Source organism: Ovis aries, chromosome 5, assembly GCF_016772045.2.
Source record: "Ovis aries strain OAR_USU_Benz2616 breed Rambouillet chromosome 5, ARS-UI_Ramb_v3.0, whole genome shotgun sequence".
In the NCBI taxonomy this organism is placed as follows: Eukaryota; Metazoa; Chordata; class Mammalia; order Artiodactyla; family Bovidae; genus Ovis; species Ovis aries.
In genome coordinates, this window is record NC_056058.1 from 79,508,958 (window position 1) to 79,529,972 (window position 21,015).

General features: G+C 37.7%; 1 protein-coding gene across 2 annotated transcripts in view; it reads left to right on the top strand.

Annotated features, from left to right (window-relative positions):
* The window catches only part of ATG10 (autophagy related 10), a 277,457-nt gene that overhangs the window by 20,304 nt on the left and 236,138 nt on the right, over positions 1-21,015 (top strand). For both annotated transcript variants that reach the window (XM_060415984.1, XM_027970494.3), the window contains exon 2: positions 6-125. In XM_060415984.1, coding sequence (XP_060271967.1) covers positions 18-125 — 108 coding nt within the window. In that variant the 5' untranslated portion in view covers positions 6-17. The remainder of the gene's footprint in view (positions 1-5; positions 126-21,015) is intronic.

Sequence of the window (21,015 nt, forward strand, 5' to 3'; positions counted from 1 at the left end):
TTCAGTTCTCATTTAGTATGGAAGAAGATGAGTTCTTTGGAGAAAAAACATTCCAGCATTATTGTGCAGAATTCATTAAACATTCACAGAAGATAGGTGATGGTTGGGAATGGAGAGCTTCAAAGGTAAGAATTTTATTTTTTATTTCGATAGATGTTTTTATTTTTCCCCACTTAAAACCTCAGTAATTGAAAGTTATGTATGAAAGCTAGTTTGATTTAGTAAAAGGCTTAAATTGAAGAATGTTTTAAAACAGATGTCCGTTTTATTACTTTAGCTATATATACTCATTATAATTAGGCTAATGAAGTATTATCTAGAAAAGTCCTTAGGTGACCTGCTTTAATTTAATAGATAAGAGTGCTTAGCATATTAATTATCTAAATGTAAACAGATGCTTCTGTGGTGCTTCAAACCATTTGTTTATACTATTATATTTTCTTTAGAAACTACTTTTGTCCAGAGAGTGAAAAGATAATCCAGACATCAAACCATGGTCAAATAATCACAAATTCTGAATTATGGAGGACTGTTCAGTTCAGTTCAGTTGTTCAGTTGTGTCCAGCTCTTTGCGACCCCATGGACTGCAGCACTCCAGGCTTCCCTGTCCATCACCAACTCCTGGAGCTTACTCAAACTCATGTCCATTGAGTCAGTGATGCCATCCAACCATCTCATCCTCTGTCATCCCCTTCTCCTCCCGCTTCAATCTTTCCCAGCATCAATGAGTCAGTTCTTTGCATCAGGTGGCCAACGTATTGGAGTTTCAGCTTTAGCATCAGTCCTTCCAATGAATATTCAGGACTCATTTCCTTTAGGATTGACTGGTTTGATCTCCTTGCAGTCCAAGAGACTCTCAAGAGTCTTTTCCAACACTACAGTTCAAAAGCATCAGCTCTTTGGTGCTTAGCTTTCTTTATAGTCCAGCTCTCACATCGATACATGACCACTGGAAAAACCATAGCTTTGGAGGACTGTATCTTTGGGAATTTCTTAATAATATAAACACAATTCTAAAACATTCTTTCTTTTGGTTCTATTTAGTAATATTAATAGCAACATAAAAAGTCTATATACTCATTAATTTCCACACATATATTTAGTAAGATTTTCTGCCTAAAGCTCTTTAAAAGGTCTTTGAAATCCCTTTTTTAGAGAATAAGTTTTTTCTATTTGATGTTTTATCTGATTTGTGAAAAAGTGGTGAAATCTTGTGTCTCTGTTGATTAGCTCTGTTTCATGTATGAAATCTGAGAAATGTGAATATTTTTGAGCTGATTCTTATGATTCAGAACTAGAGGCCAGGGAAGTGCAAGTCTTGATCAGCTTCAGATTGTCACTGGGGAGAGAAGCCATGATTTCCTCTTGGGTAGTATGTCAGCTAAGCTTTGGCAGGGGGTTCATGTCAGGGTTTAGAAGTGTAGAGTCAATTTCTTGTGGTAGATTCCAGCCCTACTCTCTAAGTTAATGATGGGACAGTTCATAAACCCTTAAGGTGTCTCTCAGTCTAGGATAATATGATCTTAATAGCACCTTTTATTATTTTTGGTGCTGAATATTTTATAATTTTGCTTTCTGTTATGTTTGCATTTCTAATCTTATTTCTTCTATGATTATTATCAACATATAAAGGAACTACTAATTTTTATATACTACTTTTATAACCATTCATCTTACTAAATTCTCCTAATTTTCATAAATTTTCAGTAATTTCTGCTGTGTATTCTGAGTAGAATGAGCTATCTACAAATGAGTTTTTTCTTGACTTCTTTGTAATATTTCTCTCTATTATTTTTATGAATTGAGTAGAAAACTGTTAATAGTAATAACAGATCTCTTTGTCTTCTTCCTGATTTTAATGTTAATGCTTCTGATATATAATGGTTAAAATGTTGGATGTTTATTCATTGGATGAGAATAGGTTTCTGACCCATTTTATCCTGTAATAATTTGTGTGATTATACTTTGGGAACTTTCCCTTTTCATTAGGTTTGAAAAAAAAAAGAAAAGATTGTCTTCTTTTATCTTAAGCTGGAGGCTGAATAATAGATTCCTGTACCATTTCAGGGACCTAGTAGAGTGGGGGAGGGGAAAGTTAGAGAGGAAGGTGTGTGTGTGTGTGTGTGTGTGTGTGTGTGTGTGTGTGTGTTTGTGTGTTGGGGTGCTTTGGGGAAGATCTCCAGGGGGAGGGGATTATATGTCAGAAGTTTCTTCTCTGAATTTGTTGAAAGTAGTGCCATAAGAGGCAGTTTCCAGGATTTGTTTTTATTCTTGGCCTTGCCTCTACTTCAAGGATGGGTATGGCTAAGTCTAGTTTCTTGTTTGCTGCTACTTCCCTGCTGAGTTAGAAAAGCTGCCTACCCTTTGGAGTGAGAATTACGCCTCTAATTAAGGACTATTCTCTTTAATGTGGGCGTGAGCCTATAGATACTATCAAAAAAGCCCTAAAACATTCATCAGAGAAAATCTTTACAGCCTTAGGGTAAGGATTGCAAACTCACGAGTCTGTGAAGACCTGGTGGGGTAATGTAACTGGGTCAAGCTGCTAGGGCCAAGACAATGTGGACTCTGTCTGAGTCGGGGCCTATGGCTGACCAGAGTGCTTGGCCTGAGGACAGGAGTTTACCAAATCTTCCAAGAAAAGTAAAAACGATTTAGAGTAATATCTAAATTTTTAAATGTTGACAACTAATTTAAAAAGATACTTTTCAAAGACAGTGAGGACTGAACCCACATGCCATGGCTCTGTGTGTCCAGTAGGTGACTTCTGGGATTGGGTGTCTGCCTGGTGTTGACTGGTTTCTCACCTTGCCTCAATGCATACTGTTGATCTGAATTGGGATAAAGGACTCCAGGCAAAGAGATCCTTCTCTACTGTATTTTAAAATGTTAGTATTTTTGCTACTTAATTTCTGCAGTCCTGTACCCTATTTAAGAAGGAAATTGTGAATCGGTTACTTCATTATCTCCTTTAAACCTTCCATTCTTATTACATCTCAGGCTTTGTGGAACTGTTTGGAAACAATACTTAAACTTTTACTTTTTATGCTCCGGAAATTAATTTTTATATTAAAAGTAGTTGTATTGGTATATAATTGACAAACAATAAGCTACACATATTTAACGTGTAAAATTTGATAAGTTTTGACGTATGTACAGACCTTGAACCTTCACCACAGTCATGAGAGTGAGCATATCTATCATCCCCAAAAGGTTTCTTATATAACTTTTTAGTGCCTCTCTCTGTCCCTTCTTGCCCCTCGTTTTTAAAAAGAACTTTGTTTATCCGTATATAAAGAGACTTCTTTAAAGAGTATGTATACTGTCACTCATATTTTCAGGTTTGTTCATAAACCACTTTGGTACCACCCATTTTATCTTTTAATATTTAGAGAATTGGTATAATTCAACATTTTAGGTAAGGCAAAATATCATTATTTCTGCAGAGTTCATGAGAAAAGCAGTGTGAATGAAACATATAAATAATTTAAAATTTTAAAAGAAAGAAATTTCTTAAAATAGTCAAAATGTCCTAGTTTTTTATATCTGGAGGTATGCAGATTAAGGAGAATGCTTCTAAATCAGTGTTTTTTTGGTGGGACTTAATTCTATTGGCATTTGGTCAGGACTCTTCTTGTTTTCCTACTCTTAACATCTCCAAACCCCTCAGAAGGTTGGTACACTCTTCCTAAGAGCCATTGTTTAATATGATGGTGTATCGGATATTAAAGATAGTGGTTAAAATCATAGGTTTCAGAGTTAGATAGACCTGAGTACAAATCCTTGCTCTACCATTATTTCCTTTACCGTAGTCCTCTACTAGCTGGATTTTAGACAATATACTTAATGTAGCTGAATTTCATTTTCTTTACCTATAAAATAGGAATAACAATAATACCTAACACGGTTGTTGTGTGGATTAAATGAGATTTGCATTCTAAAAGTTCAGCGTAGTTTCTGGCATGTGGACAGTTGTTGTATGATTATCATTTTTAGGTGGTTGATTGAAATTTTCAGTGTCTTTTGTTAGATAAATAATGCTATGAATGAAATTGTAGTTAGATTTTCAGAAAACTTTATGAAAGTCTGTTAGCACCAAGTATACTGGATTGATCTGAATGAAATTCTAGTTAGGTTTTCAGAAAACTGTATACTGTAGTATTGATATATTGGGGCTTACCTGGTAGCTCAGCTGGTAAAGAATCCCCCTGCAATGCAGGAGACCCTGGTTTGATTCCTGGGTCAGGAAGATCACCTGGAGAAGGAATAGGCTACCCATTCAGTATTCTTGGGCTTCCCTGGTGGCTCAGATGGTAAATAACCCACCTGCAGTACAGGAGACCTGGGTTGGGAAGATTCCCCTGGAGGAGGGCATGGCAACCCATTGCAGTATTCTTACCTGGAGAATCCCCATGGACAGAGGAGCTGGGAGGGCCACAGTTCATGGGGTTGCAAAGAGTCGGACACAACTAAGCACAGCACAGCACACTGATACATTATTCTGAATTTTCTACAATAAGAAAGGGGAGCAGAAGATGGTAAATAGCAATGAATGCAATTTTTTGAAACCCATTAAAGGGTTACCTTGTTTTATTGCACTTTGTAGGTATTGTATGTTTTACAAATTGAAGGTTTGTGGCAACCCTGTGTCGAGCAAATCTATCAGTGCCATTTTTTCAACAGCCTCTGCTAACTTCATGTCTCTATGTCACATTTCAATAATCTTCACAGTATTTCACATTTTTTCATTATTATTATATTTGTTATGGTGATCTGTGATCAGTGAGCTTTTAGTGTTGTGATTATTTTGGAGTATCATGAACCCTACCCATTAACAGTGAACTTAATAAATGTGTGTGTCCTAACTGCTCCACTCACTGGCCATTGCCCTATCTCTGTCCCTCTCCTCAGGCCTCCCTATTCCCTGAGACATTGCAATATTGAAATTAGACCAATTAACAACGTTACAATGGCCTTTAAGTGTTCAAGTGAAAGTAAGCATTGCCTCACTTTAAATCAGAAACTGGAAATGATTAAGCTTAGTGAAGAAGGCATATCAAAAACTAAGACAGGTCAAAATTTAAGCCTCTTGCACCAAACAGTTAGCCAAGCTGTAGATGTAAAGGAGAAGCTCCTGAAGGAAATAAAATGTGCTACTCCAGTGAAGACATGAACAGTAAGAAAGTGAAACTGCTTTTCTCTAAGGAGAAAGCTTTAGTGGTTGGGAAGATCAAACTAGCCACAACTTCCCATAAGCTGAAACCTAATCCAGAGCAAGGCTCTAACTCTTCAATTCTTTACAGGCCGAGAAAGGTGAGGAAGTTGCAGAGGAAAAGTTTGAAGCTTGACAGAGTTTCACTCATGAGGTTTCAGGAAAGAAACTATTTCCATAATATAAAAGTGCAAGGTGAAACAGCAAGTGTTGATGTAGAAGCTGCAGCAGATTATCTAGATCTAGCTAAGGTCATTAATGAAGGTGACTACACTAAACAGCAAATTTTCAGTGTAGACAAAACAGTCTTCTATTGAAAGAAGATGCCATCTAGGACTTTATAGCAAGAGAGGAGAAGTCAATGCCTGGCTTCAAAGCTTCAGAGAACAGACTGACCGGATCTTTTGTTGGTTCCCTGGTGGCTCAGAGGGTAAAGCATCTGCCTGCAATGCAGGAGACCTGGGTTCGATTCCTGTGTCAGGAAGACCCCCTGGAGAAGGAAATGACAACCCACTCCAGTACCCTTGCCTGGAAAATCCCATGGATGGAGAAGCCTGGTAAGCTATGGTCCATGGGGTCGCAAAGAGTCGGACACGACTGAGCGACTTCACTTCACTTCAATGCAGCTGATGACTTTAAGTTGAAGCCAGTGTTCACTTATCATTCTGTAAATCTTAGGGTCCTTTAAGATATGCTAAATATACTCTACCCATTTTCTATAACTGGATCAAAAATCCTGGATGACAGCACATCTATTTATAGCATCTCAACATATTAAGCCCACTGTTGAGACATACCATTCAGAAAAAAAGATTCATTGAAAATAGTACTGCTCATTGACTACATACCTAGTTACCCAAGAGCTCTGAGGGAGATGTACACAAGATTAAAATTGTTTTTATGCTTACTAATACAACATCCATTCTGTGGCCCATGGATCAAGGAGTATTTTCAACTTTCAAGTCTCATTTTGTAAGAAATACATTTCATAAGACTGTAATAGTGACTCTGGGTGAATCTGGTCAAAGTCAACTGAAAGCCTTCTGGAAAGGATTTACCATTCTAGATGCCATGAAGAACATTTGTGATTCATTGGAAGAAATCAAAATGTCAACATTAACAGAAATTTGGAAGAAGTTCATTCCAATCCTCATGGGTGGCTTTGAGGGGTTTAAGACTTCAGTAGAGGAAGTTACTGCAGATATGGTAGAAATAGCAAGAGAACTGGAGTTAGAAGTGGAGCCTGAAGATGTGACTCACTTGCTGGAGTCTTATGATAAAACTTGAAAAGATGAGGAGTTGCTTCTTATGGATGAGCAAATAAAGTGGTTTCTTGAGATAGAATTTACTTGTGGTGAAGATTCTGTGAAGAACTGACAACAAAATATTTAGAATATTATATAAACTTAGTTGATAAAGCAGTAGCAGGGTTTGTGAAGACAGACTCCAATTTATTTCTTTATTTTTACTTTTTTGGCCACACTGTGCAGCTTGTAGGATCCTGCACTTGGGTAATGAACCTGAAAGCATGGAGTCATATCACTGGACCACCAGGGAATGGGTAAACTGCTATCAGACAGCATTGCATGCTACTGAGGAATAATTGGTGAAAGAGTCAATTGATGTGGTAGACTTCATTGTTGTCTTATTTTGAGAAACTGCCACAGCTATCCCAACCTTCAGCAACCACCACCATCATGAGTCAGCAGCCATCAACATAAAGGCAAGATACTCCACCAGCAAAATGATTATGACTTGCTGAAGGCTTAGATGATGGTTAGCATTTTTAGCAATGAAGTATTTTTTGTTTATATATTGTGTTTTTATACTTAATGCTATTGCTCACTTAATAGTCTACAGTATAGTATAAACATAACTTTTATATACACTGGGAGACCAAAAAAAATTTGACTCACTGTATTGTGATATTTGCTTTATTGTGTTAGTCTAGAACCCAGCCCTTTATATCTTGAAGATATTTCTGTATATATTTAAAAAACCCATGAGCTCGTAATGTTAGAGAAGGAAGGGGGATAAAGAGTGGATGAGACAGAGAGAGAGAGATGGAGAAACAGGCAGACAGGGAGGAGCAGAACAGACTCCAAACTTAACTCGTTGGACACCATTGGGAGTATCTAAGGCATCAACTCCTTGGTCTGAAAATTGTTGGTTAAAGGAAAAGAAATAAGCGTTTATCCTGCATGTCCTGTATAAACTATATTTCATGGTAACTAAATAGCCTAATTTGAAAAATAAAAATTTTATGCCCCCCCCAATTCCAATAAACATAAAAAGGGCAATTGTTGTTCAATCATTATGTCATGTCCAACTCTTTGTGACCCCAGGGACTGCAGTATGACAGGCTTCCCTGTCCTTCACTATCTTCTTGAGTTTGTTCAGGTTCATGTCCTTTGAGTCAGTGATGCTATCTAATCATCTCATCCTCTGTCACCCACTTCTTCTGCCCTCAATCTTTCCCAGCGTCAGGGTCTTTTCCAATGAGTCTGCTCTTCACATCAGGTGGCCAAAGTATTAGAGCCTCAGCTTCACCATCAAGTCCTTCCAGTGAATATTCAGGGTTGATTTCCTTTAGGATTGATTGGTTTCACCTCCTTGCAGTCTGAAGGACTCTCAGGAGTCTTCTCCAGCACCATGATTCCAAAGCATTAATTCTTCAGCACTCAGCCGTCTTTATTTTCCAACCGTCACATCCATACATGACTACTGGAAAAACTTTAGTTTTGACTAGATGGACCTTTGTGGGCAAAATGATGTCTCTGCTTTTTAATATGCTGTCTAGCTTTTTGTCATAGCTTTCCTTCCAAGGAGCAAGTGTCTTTTAATTTAATGGCTGCAGTCACCACCCACAGTGATTTTGCAGCCCAAGAGAAGAAAATCTGTCACTGCTTCCACTTTTCTGACTTCTATTGGCCATGAAGCGATGGGCCAGATGCCATGATCTTAGTTTTTAGAATACTGAGTTTTAAGCCAGCCTTTTCACTCTCCTCTTTCACTTTCATCAAGAGGCTTTTTAGTTCTTCTTCACTTTCTGCCATTAGGGTGGTATTATCTGCATATCTAAGGTTGTTGATATTTCTCCCAGCAACCTTGATTCCAGCTTGTGATTCATCCAGCCTGGCATTTTGCATGATGTACTCTGCATATAAGTTAAATAAGCAGGATGACAATATACAGCCTTGTCATACTTCTTCTCCAATTTTAGAGTCATGTCCCGTTCTGTTAACTTCTTTGACCCAAATACAGGTTTCTTGGAGACAGGCAAGGCGATCTGGTACTCCCATCTTTTTAAGAATCTTCCACAGTTTATTGTGATCCACACAGTCAAAGGCTTTAGCATAGTCTATGAAGCAGAAGTAGTTGTTTTTCTGAAATTTTCTTGCTTTCTGTTTGATCCAACAAATGTTGGCAACTTGATCTCTGGTTCCTCTGTCTTTTCTAAATCCAGCTTGAACATCTGGAAGTTCTTGGTTCACATACTATTGAACGCTAGCTTGAAGGAGTTTGAGCATAACTTTACTAGCATGTGAAATGAGTGCAACTGTACAATAGTTTGAGCATTCTTTGGTGTTGCTCTTCTTTGGGATTGGAATGAAAACTGACTTCAATTAGAAAATCACCACTTTTCAGTCCCTAATGAAAGGAATTAGTAATAATCAGTAGGTGAAAACATTAGATGAAAAGTTAATGTGGAATTTACAAAAGAGGGATTGAGCTATCATTACCTGATAATGATCGATTACCTTGTAATCGATCTTAGCTTTGCTGAAAATAGGGTGAAAGTATTAGTTGCTCAGTTGTGTCCGACTTTTTGTGACCCCATAGACTGTTGCCCAACAGACTCCTCTGTCCATGGAATTCTCCTGGTAAGAATTGGAGTGGGTTGCCCTTCCCTTCTCCAGGGGATCTTCCCCACCCAGGGATTAAATCTTGGTCTTCTGCGTTGCAGGCAGATTCTTTACCATCTGAGCTAACAGGAAAGCCCCAAAATAGGGTATCCAGATATTATGTACTTTCTGAAGTTTTATAACATGTGTCACAGACCACAGTCTATGAAATATTCTTGCCACCAAAGATGAACCTGAATAGAACCAATCAAGGAAGTCAAGTGACAGAGGACCAAGTTAATTGACACTATGGGAAGCAAATAGAAAAATCTAGAAATCTAAAGGACAACTGACCCAGTTTCCTTATAAAGTTATTGGTAGGGTTAAGAAGTGAGGAGGAGGATTATATTTGTAATTATTTAGAATTAAGAACCAGGTTTTATTGGGTTTTGTTTTTAAAATATCCTTGAGGCAGCAAGCAGCATGTTGTTCTAGTGAGCAAAACACTAGTGTGCAGCTCAGGTCATGTGAGACTTGCTATGGGAGGGGGAGACTGATTCAGGAAATGGGTCTGTTGACCATGCACTAGGATGTCTTGACAGTGTCAGCTTGCTATGAAAGTTTCTCAGTCCTTAATTTCCTTTTCTGGATTTATCTTGTTGACCTGTAACAATGAGTTTGTAGATTGAGAACAGTGTTTGGGCTGGTAAGTTACAATTAGTGCTTGAATTGCCACCAGTTTAGACCACACTTTGAATAGCACTACTCTAAATTAATGGAAATTCAAGAACCATATCCTAATGTAATGTGTGAACCTTGTTTTGATCCTGACTCAAACAAAGCAACTGTAAAAGGACTTTTTTGGGGGGACAGTTGGGGATATTTGATTATGATTAAGGTGTAAAATGATACTGGTGAGATTAGCAAAGGAAAAACACACCAAGGACAGATAAAGCAAATGTGGCAAAATCATGACATATGTTGAATATGAGTAATGTGTGTATAGGTTTGATTTTGGTACTGTTCTCTCTTTAATGTATGTTACATATGTGCTTCCTTTTGATGTCATAACAATTTATTCTTCACCCTAAACTTTATTTGTAATTACAAATGTTCTTACCCTTGTCTTAGATTCAGTAGCCTTTTTGGGAATTTGGGTGGTTTAAAACTTCAAAGCAACTTGCTTTCTAAAATTTTTTCTCTTGTGTTTTTACTTGCTAGATATGAGTAATTAGTTCTGTGATTCCACTTTTCACAGGTTATTGATAAAATAATTTCCCATAGGTTTTCAGCTTACTCTCTCACTTTTGTATAGCAGAAACAGGAAAAGAGACCATTCAGATACTGAAAACAAAATACTCTACTAATCTTGAGATTAGATTTTATACAATTGACACTAGATTACTTTGTATGTTATTTTTAAAGAAGAATTAAAAGCCTTCTGCTCCCTTACCCCCACCCCTGCCCCATTAATCCCTGTCTCTTCAGTTAAATGTACTAGATTATATCTCGAAATTTCATATCAACACACTAGAAATATTTTGATCATTTTCCTAACAGCTTAGGAGCTGATTATTTAAAGGACTTATTTCCTAATTTATGTAGATGTAGAGTAAAACTTTAAAATTTTACTTTATTCTTAGAAATTTAAAATTAAAAATTTTTTGATTCCTGATTTTTAAATTTCTTTTTAATTCCTTCTTTTCAGTAGTCTTTCTGATTAATTCACATTGATTTTCTTAGAGCCCTTTACCATATCCTAGTCACATCAAATTCGTATTTTTAAAATAGATTCTAAAATATTTCCATATTTTACTGTATTCTATCTTTTAACACTGTCTTACTAGAAAATTCACCCCACCCTTCCCATTTATTCTCCTACCCTGCTGAATTTCACACCTTGTTTATTTGCACAGCTACCTTTATTATACCTTCATTGGTGCTTCAGATGGTAAAGAATCTGCTTACAATGCAGGAGACCTGGGTTCCGAGGGAATGGCTACCCACTCCAGTATTCTTGCCTAGGAAATCCCATGGACAGAGGAGTCTGTAGGTCTGTAGTCCATGGGGTAACAAAGAGTCAGACATGACTGAGTGACTAACAGTCACCTTTAAGTGAACCTTGAAAGTGAATAAAGTGAAATAAAGTGAACCTTTATTTTTAATGTCTTATTATGAAAAATTTTAAGTATACAGAAGTAAAGAGCATAGAATAATGAATTTCCACGTACCTGTCACCTTACTCCTATAATTATCAACTCATAGCCAGGAACATACTCTTAAAGCATATGTGGCATATAGGAAGTGCCATAATATATCTCAATTTAATGAAGTTGGCTTTCTTTTTTCCCTCCCCCAGTTTGTCTTAAAATTATGGATTCTTCAAGTACACTCTAAATTTATTTATCATTAATATTAAAATTAATGAATGAACTCAGGAAAAGACTCTAGAGACCTAAAATATTATTTCAAGAAATATTTATTTATTTTAAAAATTATAGGAGAATACCTATACATGACATAAAATTTATCATCTTAACCATTTTTAAGTGTATAGCTTAGCAGACCAATGTGCAGTTCACATTGCTGTGCAACCAAGTTCCTGAAATCTTTTCATCTTACAGAATCAAAACTCTATACACATTAAACACTAACTACTCATTCCCCGCCGCCCTAACCCCTGGCAACCATCCTTCTACTTTCTATGAATTTGACTACTGTAGTTATATCACATCGGAGAAGGCAATGGCACCACACTCCAGTACTCTTGCCTGGGAAATCCCATGGATGGAGGAGCCTGGTGGGCTGTAGTCCATGGGGTCACTAAGAGTCAAGACACGACTGAGCGACTTCACTTTCACTTTTCACTTTCATGCATTGGAGAAGGAAATGGCAACCCACTCCAGCGTTCTTGCCTGGAGAATCCCAGGGACGGGGGAGCCTGGCGGGCTGCCGTCTATGGGGTTGCACAGAGTCGGACACGACTGAAGTGACTTAGCAGCAGCAGCAGCAGCAGTTATATCACATAAGTGGAATCAAACAGTATTTATCTTTCTGTGACTGCCGTTTTGTTTAGCATGAAGTCTTCCAAATTCACCCATTATTTCTACAAATGTTGAGTTAGGATGTTAAGAAGTAGAGAACTAAACAGAGGATTGGGGGTGAATTTCTGTTAAATGATGACATCTTGAATTATATGGCCTCATTCTGTTAAGAGATTTCACTTCTTTTATTTTGAAGCACAACATTATTAAAGAGGATTAAATGTATGTCTGATAAGACTAGATTTTCACCAGTCTCAAATTTGCTGATACTGTATAAATCCAACTGGATATTTCTATCAGAAACACAATCAAATTAGAAAGTAAATAGTGGAATTAATGGGGACTTTCCTATGGCTCAGTTGGTAAAGAAATCTGCCTGCAGTGTAGGAGACTACCTGAAATACAGGATACCCGGGTTTGATCCCTGTGTCAGGAAGATCCCTTGGAGAAGGAAATGGCAACCCACTATAGTATTTTTGCATGGGAAATTCCATGGACAGAGGAGCCTGGTGGGCTGCAATCTCTGGGGTCACAAAGTGTCAGACACAGCTAGGTGACTAAACCAACAGAATTAATATCTTCAGTACAGTTATTTTTCCTACCTGTTAATTTTTGTGATTTTTATACATTGAGCTGTTGGAATGAGGATTTTTATTTTAAAGGTGAAATATTAATTGTCCACTTACACTTTTTGATCTCTGTGTACACAATATCCTTAGATTCCTTGCTAAAATTTAATGACAATTTTAAAGTTTATGAGAAGAATAGACATTTCCTACAGGCTTCTTAAGTATAATATTTTCTTATGTGAAGTGAAGTGAAAGTCGCTTGTGTCTGACTCTTTGCAACCCCATGGACTATACAGTCCATTGAATTCTCTAGGCCAGAATACTGGAGTGGGTAGCCTTTCCTTTTTCCAGGGATCTTCCTAACTCAGGAAACGAACCTAGGTCTTCCACATTACAGGTGGATTCTTTACCAGCTGAGCCACAGTTTTTTATGTGAGTAACAAATAAATGCATTTGTTGGTTTGAAATACTTAGTTTGGCTTAACTTTTATTTTTCTTCTTTCAGCTTGTTAATTTTTATATATCCCTGTATTAATCCTTTTTAGGGTGGTTGTGAGCCATTATTGCTATTAGTTTTAGTATAATGCTGTACTTGTTCAAGTCATCTACTGTGAATTACTGAAATATTGTTTCTGGCCCCAAATGTCTCTAGATAAAGATTAGATATATTGCCTTCACACAGTCTCTTGATTAGACTGAAGTAGAATTTTTTTTTTTTTTTTTTTAGCTTATCTTTGGAGATTAGGAGAAAAATGCACTTGGAACAGCATGCTGTGTTTTCATAATAAATATTGACTCACAGTCAGTTACACTAGATTTTTCATTCATAATTTATTGTGTGTTATGATATGATCTGTCATTTAAGCATATGTAAATCTTAAGCATCATTTCAAGAAGAACAGGTTGTATCACTTGTGAATTAAATATTTTTGAACACCATTTTTAAAGCTTATCAAGAGTATCAGAGAAAGGAAAGCTGTAATACTTTATAAATTTATCAGTTGAATTTAAACAATGATAGTAATTGTGCACATCTAACACTTAAAATCACATTTTTGGCTAACTGTGATGTTTGGGTTCATTGGGCAGACTGGCAGGGTGTATTTCAAAAAGCCTCCTAGAGAGTTAATATTGGTAAATTTATAAAGCTCAGGATCTGACCCACAGATTCAGATAGAATGGAATGGAGCTATCTCTCAAAGAGGGATCCACATCAAGCAATGTCAAATAATATATGTATACACACACACGCACACACACATATCCTCTAACATTTATATTCTGAGATACATATATATGTGTATGTGTGTGTGTGTGTGTGTGTATATGCTAAGTCTCTCCAGTTATAGCTCACTCTTTGTGACCCTATGCACTCTAGCCCATCAGTCTTCTCCATCCATGGGATTTCCCAGGCAAGAATACTGGAGTGGGTTGTCATTTCCTTCTCTAGGGAATCTTCCCAACCCAGGAATTGAACCCATGAGTGTCTCCTGCATTGCAGGCAGATTCTTTACTGCTGAGCTACCAGGGAAGCCCCGTATACATAATACATATATATAATATAGTTAATAAACTATATATATAATTAATAAATTGATATATATATCAGAATCTAGTTTATTAACTTATAATGAATAGAATTGTCAAATGAATCAGAATGCTTCTGTCATCATGATTCGTTTTGTTTTGTAGGTGAACAAATCACAATTGCATGAATACAGAATGAGTACAAATTCTCATGTATAGTTGTATGAAACATTTAGTGGCACAATCTAAGAGTGGCATCATGCATCTTGCTCTGCAGTAGGAATAATCTTACCATTTGAGGCCAAATTGTTTACAGTATGTAGGGTAAAAATCTCTTTCTTGAACAGTATAGTAGGCAATGCCAGTATTTCCTGCACTGATCTTCTTCTTCTTATTTTTGAGTTTCATAACTGACCAGTCTCTTTTGGTTGCTGTTGATTATAGTTAGACTGCGGGGCTGTTCTCTCTCTTTTAGGGTAATTTGCCCATCTGCTCTGATCTCTTATGAGTTAATTTCATGCTTGAACTCAGAAATGCTTATTTCAAAAGCCTTGGACTAGGCCTCCAGTTACAGACAACATTACCCTGATCTTTAATGTTTGGAGAGATAGAAAAAAATCATAAAAGAATCACATTACTCTAATACAATTGTAGTTGCTTTGCTGAATTTCCTTCACATGTAGGGTTTCATATTTAGGTTCTCTTAAACATGTGTTACTATGTTTCCCAATTGGGATTTTAATGGTTGCGGTTTTAAATGTAAAATATTGGAGTGAGATTACATATCTGCAACATTGTCTTTCCTTTTAGAAACAGAATAGATGCTCACTTTAAAGACTGATTCTGCTGGATATATTTTGCAACTGGTTACCTAAATGAACTGTCTTACTACATCTAGTGCTTTTGAAAATAATGATTTGGTGCTTTCCGTGTCATCTGACATAGCAAAAATATGGCTTCTTTTCTGATATTTATGGCTTCATTTTATGACAATTTCCAGAACTAATTGTGTGCTGTAACAGTAATCACATGTATTCTTGCTTTACAGCATCACTTTGTAAGTATATGGCAGTCTTCTTATCTTTATTTTGTGTCAGGATAACTTGAATAAATGAATAAACTTAGGCACCAAGATAACAATTGACTTGCCCAAGTTTGAGTTACAACTGGAGCAAGAAGCCAGGTCTTTGGACACTACAATACCATATTTCATATATAATATTATTTTTCTAAATATTAGCCTTTATGCAAAGTTTAGTTACATAAGTGATCTCATACATTTTAGAGTTCTGTAACCTCAAGCTCAACATAATCAAATTTGAGCTCAGATCTTTCAACCTTTTCTCAGTTGAATTCTTTGTTTTAGTAGACGGCTCTACCATCATTGTGGCTCAGGCCATAAAACTGAAGAATTTTACATTCATTGTCTCCTCAATACCTAGACCTTTTGGATCATTATATTCACTTAAAAATCTCTCCCATTGACTTACCTCTGCCTCCTCTGTCCTCCTGTTCCATTGCTACTGTTTTGGCTCAGACCATTGTTTCTCCTTTCTGTCTTTGATCTTGTACTCTGCCAACCTGACTTCCACCCTGCCAAAGTGATCTGTCTATAAAACACAATTCCAATCCATTACTCCCTGGTTAAAATCCTTTAGTGATGCTTTGTCATTTCAGGATATAGTTCAGGCTCCTTATCTAAGCATATGCAGCTCATGCCCCCAAAAGATATATTCTTTTGAATCTGGCTTTGTTTGCTCAACATTCATTTATGCACAGCTTTAGGGTCAGGGGAGTGGACAGAGGTTATGCTGGGACACCTGAGCATGATGGATGGAGTAAGACTTCCACCCTTCCTGAAGGATCTGTATGGAGGTTGGGGAGCACATTCAAATTTCAGACAGGTTTATACTCTGCCCTGCTTTCTAGTTTCTCCCATGTCCTCTGTTCATGTGAACAACCTCACCATCAACCCAGGACTTGAAGACAGTGTGGTTTTCTTGAGGTATGTGGGTGGGAGGCAGGCAAGGTTGTTAGTGGAGTTCAAGACCCTCTTGGTCTCTCTTTTCCAGGATCTACCTATTACCTTTTGGTTTTGTTGTTGGGAGGCTACTTGTCCCAACTGGGACGGCTACCTTAGACTTGCTCCTGAGATTGCTACTTCTGCTGGTGATGCTGCTAGACTGCATATTTTCATCTTTGGCTCCAAAACAATTGAGTCTTTCCAGCCTTGAAGCTGCTCTAGCTTGCAGTCTAGGGAGACCCCTTGCCCTGGCCACTGACCACAGGGGAGGGATAGTAGCAGCCCCAGGCAGGAGTGTCACAGAGTTCCACTGTTCTTACCCTAATTTCAGCAGTGTTTCATGAATAAGTGCTTCTTACTGTGTTTGACTTTGGTTGATTACCAGATTCCTGAAATGGTTATTTTTTAAAAATAATTTTGAACACTTTCAAAGTTGTTTTTTGGAGATTTGGCATCCAGCCTCCTGAGGCCACAGGGTGATTTTAATTTGCGTTTTTCTAAAAACTAGTTCATTTGAGCACCTTTTCATATGTTTGTTAGTTTATCATACCATCCTTTGTGATTTGTTTGGTTAAGTCTTTTGCCCATAATCACTAAATATTTTTTAGAGATTAAATTTAAGCAGATAGGTAGCACTGACCCCAAGTTTGGCTTAGATTCCTGCTTCTCCTCTGTATTTTCATAGAACTGATGCCTGGTTTTATATGGTGGTTATCTGTATCTGATTCTCCATGGTACTTTCAAAGCTCCTTGACTACAGGAATTTTGTTTCTATATCCTTGGTGCTTAGCATAGTAAGCACTCTATATGCATTTTTAAAAAATTGAATTAAAATCATATAAATGGAATTCTGCAAGGTTTTTTATTTGTGTAAATACATTTCATTATATTTCATTTCACAGTGGGTCATTGACTAGTATTTAAAAACCTATTTGTTTTCTAAGAAATTTCATTTAATAAGTAATATTCCTTATTAGTAGAATGAATCATTGGGTCCAGTGTTACTATGTAATGTCATCAGTGACTTCTAAGTTTATTGATGCTAAACTCTGGTAAATTGTTTGATCTTTCAGTAGTATTTGACAAGGATTGATCATACTTTTCTCCTTGATATATTCATTTGGTATCCTTACTCTCTTGGTTTACTGCCTAAATTATTCTTCATTCTTTTCAGTCTCCTTTTTCCCACAGCATCATAATGTTAGTGCTCAGGTCCTGTTCTCTTGTTTGGCTAATCTCATGACCCTGGAGGTCATCATTTAAATTGTAACAAAAGTTAATTACTCCTAAATGTATACCTCTTGTCCAGACTTCTCTCTTGAATTCCAGATTCATAAGGCCAACTTCTTACTTGACGTTTCTACTTTGATGTCTCCACTTAGTCTCAACGTGTCCAAAATTAAACTCTAATAAGTCTCTTCCCAGACTTGCTCACCCACTATCACCCAGACTTTATCCTTTCAACTGATGGCAATTCCAGTTTTTCAATTGTTCAAACTACTGGAGATATCCTTCACTTCTGTATTTCTCTCTTATTCCCCATCCTGTTGCCTCCACCTTCAAATACCTAGAATCAGACCATTTCTCATTATCTCCCTTACTTCCCAGGTGGCTCGGATATTAAAGAATCTGCCTGCAGTGCTGGTAGATATGGATTTGATTCCTGGGTCAGGAAGATCCTCTGAAGGGAATGGGTACCCACTCCAGTATTCTTGCCTGGAGAATTGCATGGACAGAGGAGCCTGGAGGGCTATAGTCCCTGGGATTGCAAAGAGTCAGACATGACTGAATGACTGAGACACACACACACCTGCTACTGCTCTGGTGAAGCATCAACTTTTACTAGGATTACATTCCTAACCACCTAACCATCAGCCTGCTTCCACCCGTGTATTCCTACGGTGTAACCCATTTAAAATGGGAGTCATATCGTATCAGTCACTTCTCAATTCTAAGTGAAAGCCAAAGCATTTATAATTACCTGTAAACTCTGTGATCTGCTCCTTCCCACTCTCTTACTTTTCTGACATCACTTCCTACTTCCCTCCTTTCATTCACAACCATCCAGGCAAACTGACTTTCTTGCTGTGCCTCAAACACACCAGAAAAACACTACCTCCTGGGCAGGGTGGGGGTTGAGGGGTGGTCTCTGAATTTACTGGGCCTTCTTTTAGAATATTCTTCTTCCAGATATGACTAACTGCTCCCATTTCTCTGTCCTCCCATCCCATGTGTTTGCTCACATGTCACCTTCTTACTGAGTCTTCCTTGACCACCTTATTCAACATTTCAAACTACTTGGTCTCCCCACCTACAGTCTTACTCCTGATTTTCCTTATCCTTCTCTACTCTTTTTCTCATAATATTAGTCACCTTCTGTAACTTACTTTTTTTTTTTTAATTCCTTCAGTGAGTTTAGTTTTTAGACTCATTTTCTTTTTTGAGAAGTATAGGACAAAATACAATTATTAGAGGACAGTTCAGTTCAGTTCAGTTCAGTTGCTCAGTCATGTCCAACTCTTTGCAACCCCAGGAACCACAACACATCAGGCCTCCCTGTCCATTACAAACTGCTGGAGTCCACCTAAACCCATGTCCATTGAATCGGTGATGCCATCCAACCATCTCATCATCTGTCGTCCCCTTCTCCTCCTGCCTTCAATCTTTCCCAGCATCAGGGTCTTTTCAAATGAATCAGCTCTTTGCATCAGGTGGCCAAAGTACTGGAGTTTCAGCTTCAACATCAGTCCTTCCAATGAACACCCAGGACTGATCTCCTTTAGGATGGACTGATTGGATCTCCTTGCAGTCCAAGGGACTCTCAAGAGTCTTCTCCAACACCACAGTTCAAAAGCATCAATTCTTCTGTGCTCAGCTTTCTTTTTAGTCCAACTCTCACATCCATACATGACTACTGGTAAAACCATAGCCTTGACTAGATGGTCCTTTGTTGACAAAGTAATGTCTCTGCTTTTTAATATGCTATCTAGGTTGGGCATAACTTTTCTTCCAAGGAGTAAGTGTCTTTTAATTTCATGGCTGCAGTCACCATCTGCAGTGATTTTGGAGCCCCAAAAACAAAGTCAGCCACTGTTTCCCCATCTATTTCCCATGAAGTGATGGGACTGGATGTCACATGATCTTAGTTTTCTGAATGTTGAGCTTTAAGCCAACTTTTTCACTCTCCTATTTCACTTTCATCAGGAGGTTCTTTAGTTCTTCTTTACTTTCTGCCATTAGAGGACATCTGCTCTACAATATTGTGTTGGCCTCTGCCACACATCAGCACAAATCAGCTACAGGTATACATATTATGTTTATTGTTTAATGTCTCTCTTCCACTGTTTAATCTATGAGGACAGAGATCTTTGTTTGCTGATATGCCCAAAGCAGCTAGAATATCACTGGGTATAAAGTAGATACACAAACATATTTGCTAAATGAATGATTGACTATCTGACTTTCTTGGAAAAAAATATCTACACTTTGAAGAATTTTATTAGACAAAAAGTTTTATTTGAAAAAATATGAGAAATTTTAAAAATGCCAATGTTCTTCTTTTATCCTTTAATTGATGAATTAGGATCCATGAAAACACCATAAAATTTACATAAAAAGTTAATAAGTATCATTCAAATAACCTCTTCAGGGCAGTCTTTTTAATAAAACTGGCATTTCTATATAAATGGAATTTTTATAATGATATGCAGTATAGTAGAATTTAATGCATACTTTAGATTTTAAAATAACCATGTAACAGTGTGTTGAGTGGGACCTTTTATCTTGTTCCCGATTTGCAGCTAAGGCCCCAAGCTGAGGACAAAAGACTTTGAGTAACTAATTTTCTATATTTGGATAGCTATGAATAATCTACTAGCCACTGGGGCCAGAAACTTGCCTGCAGAGACTGCTCAGAGGAACCATTCCTGAAGAACTGGCATTTTCCACCCTATTCCAATATGAGAATAGAATTCAGCAGAGCAGAAATGCACAGTTTGTGATGAGAAACAACTCCCTCCCTCCCAAATTTCTCTTAGTTCCCCAAAGAACCACTTGTAAAGAGTATGGGGTGCTTTCAAGTTGGGAAGGGGTCATTCATTGTTTGGTTGAACATTTGTTTCTCCATGGACTTGCTGATCTGCTGTTTTGTTTTTTTTTCCTGGAGCAGACTAAAGGGAACTGATGGTAGTGGGGTGGGAGTGCAGAGGATACTGTTTAATCTGTTTAATATGGTCACTTCATAGAGTAGCTGTGCTGAACTTATTTTCCCTTGTCCTGCTCAGGCCAGGAAGGGTAGAGGGACCTCAGCAGTGGAAGAGGACGATAGTTACTGTCTAGATCAGGTAAATGTCCCTGTAGGATCTTCTGAAGAGCCCGTTTAATCACTCATAAAAGGGTAGAGGGACCTCAGCAGTGGAAGAGGACGATAGTTACTGTCTAGATCAGGTAAATGTCCCTGTAGGATCTTCTGAAGAGCCCGTTTAATCACTCATAAAGGAGCTAGCCGCTACATGCCTGCCATTTGCAGGAGCAGTGACACCCAGTCAGTGTCAGCCAGAGGAGCAACAGCAGACGACAAGGAGAGGACTGTGACTGCATACAGTTAGGTAAGGGGAAGGTCTTCTTTCCTACTTCCAGTTTTCAATCCATGGGCTTCTGGAAGAAGTAGTGAGAGGCAGGTTTCTCTGAGCAAGACAATGCTTCTTTTCTCCATTCTAAGCTGCAGAGAGTGTGGGCTGAACTACAGGGAAAAGAGCTTCAAATTCATTTTGAGCCTGAAATCTTCAAAATGGCA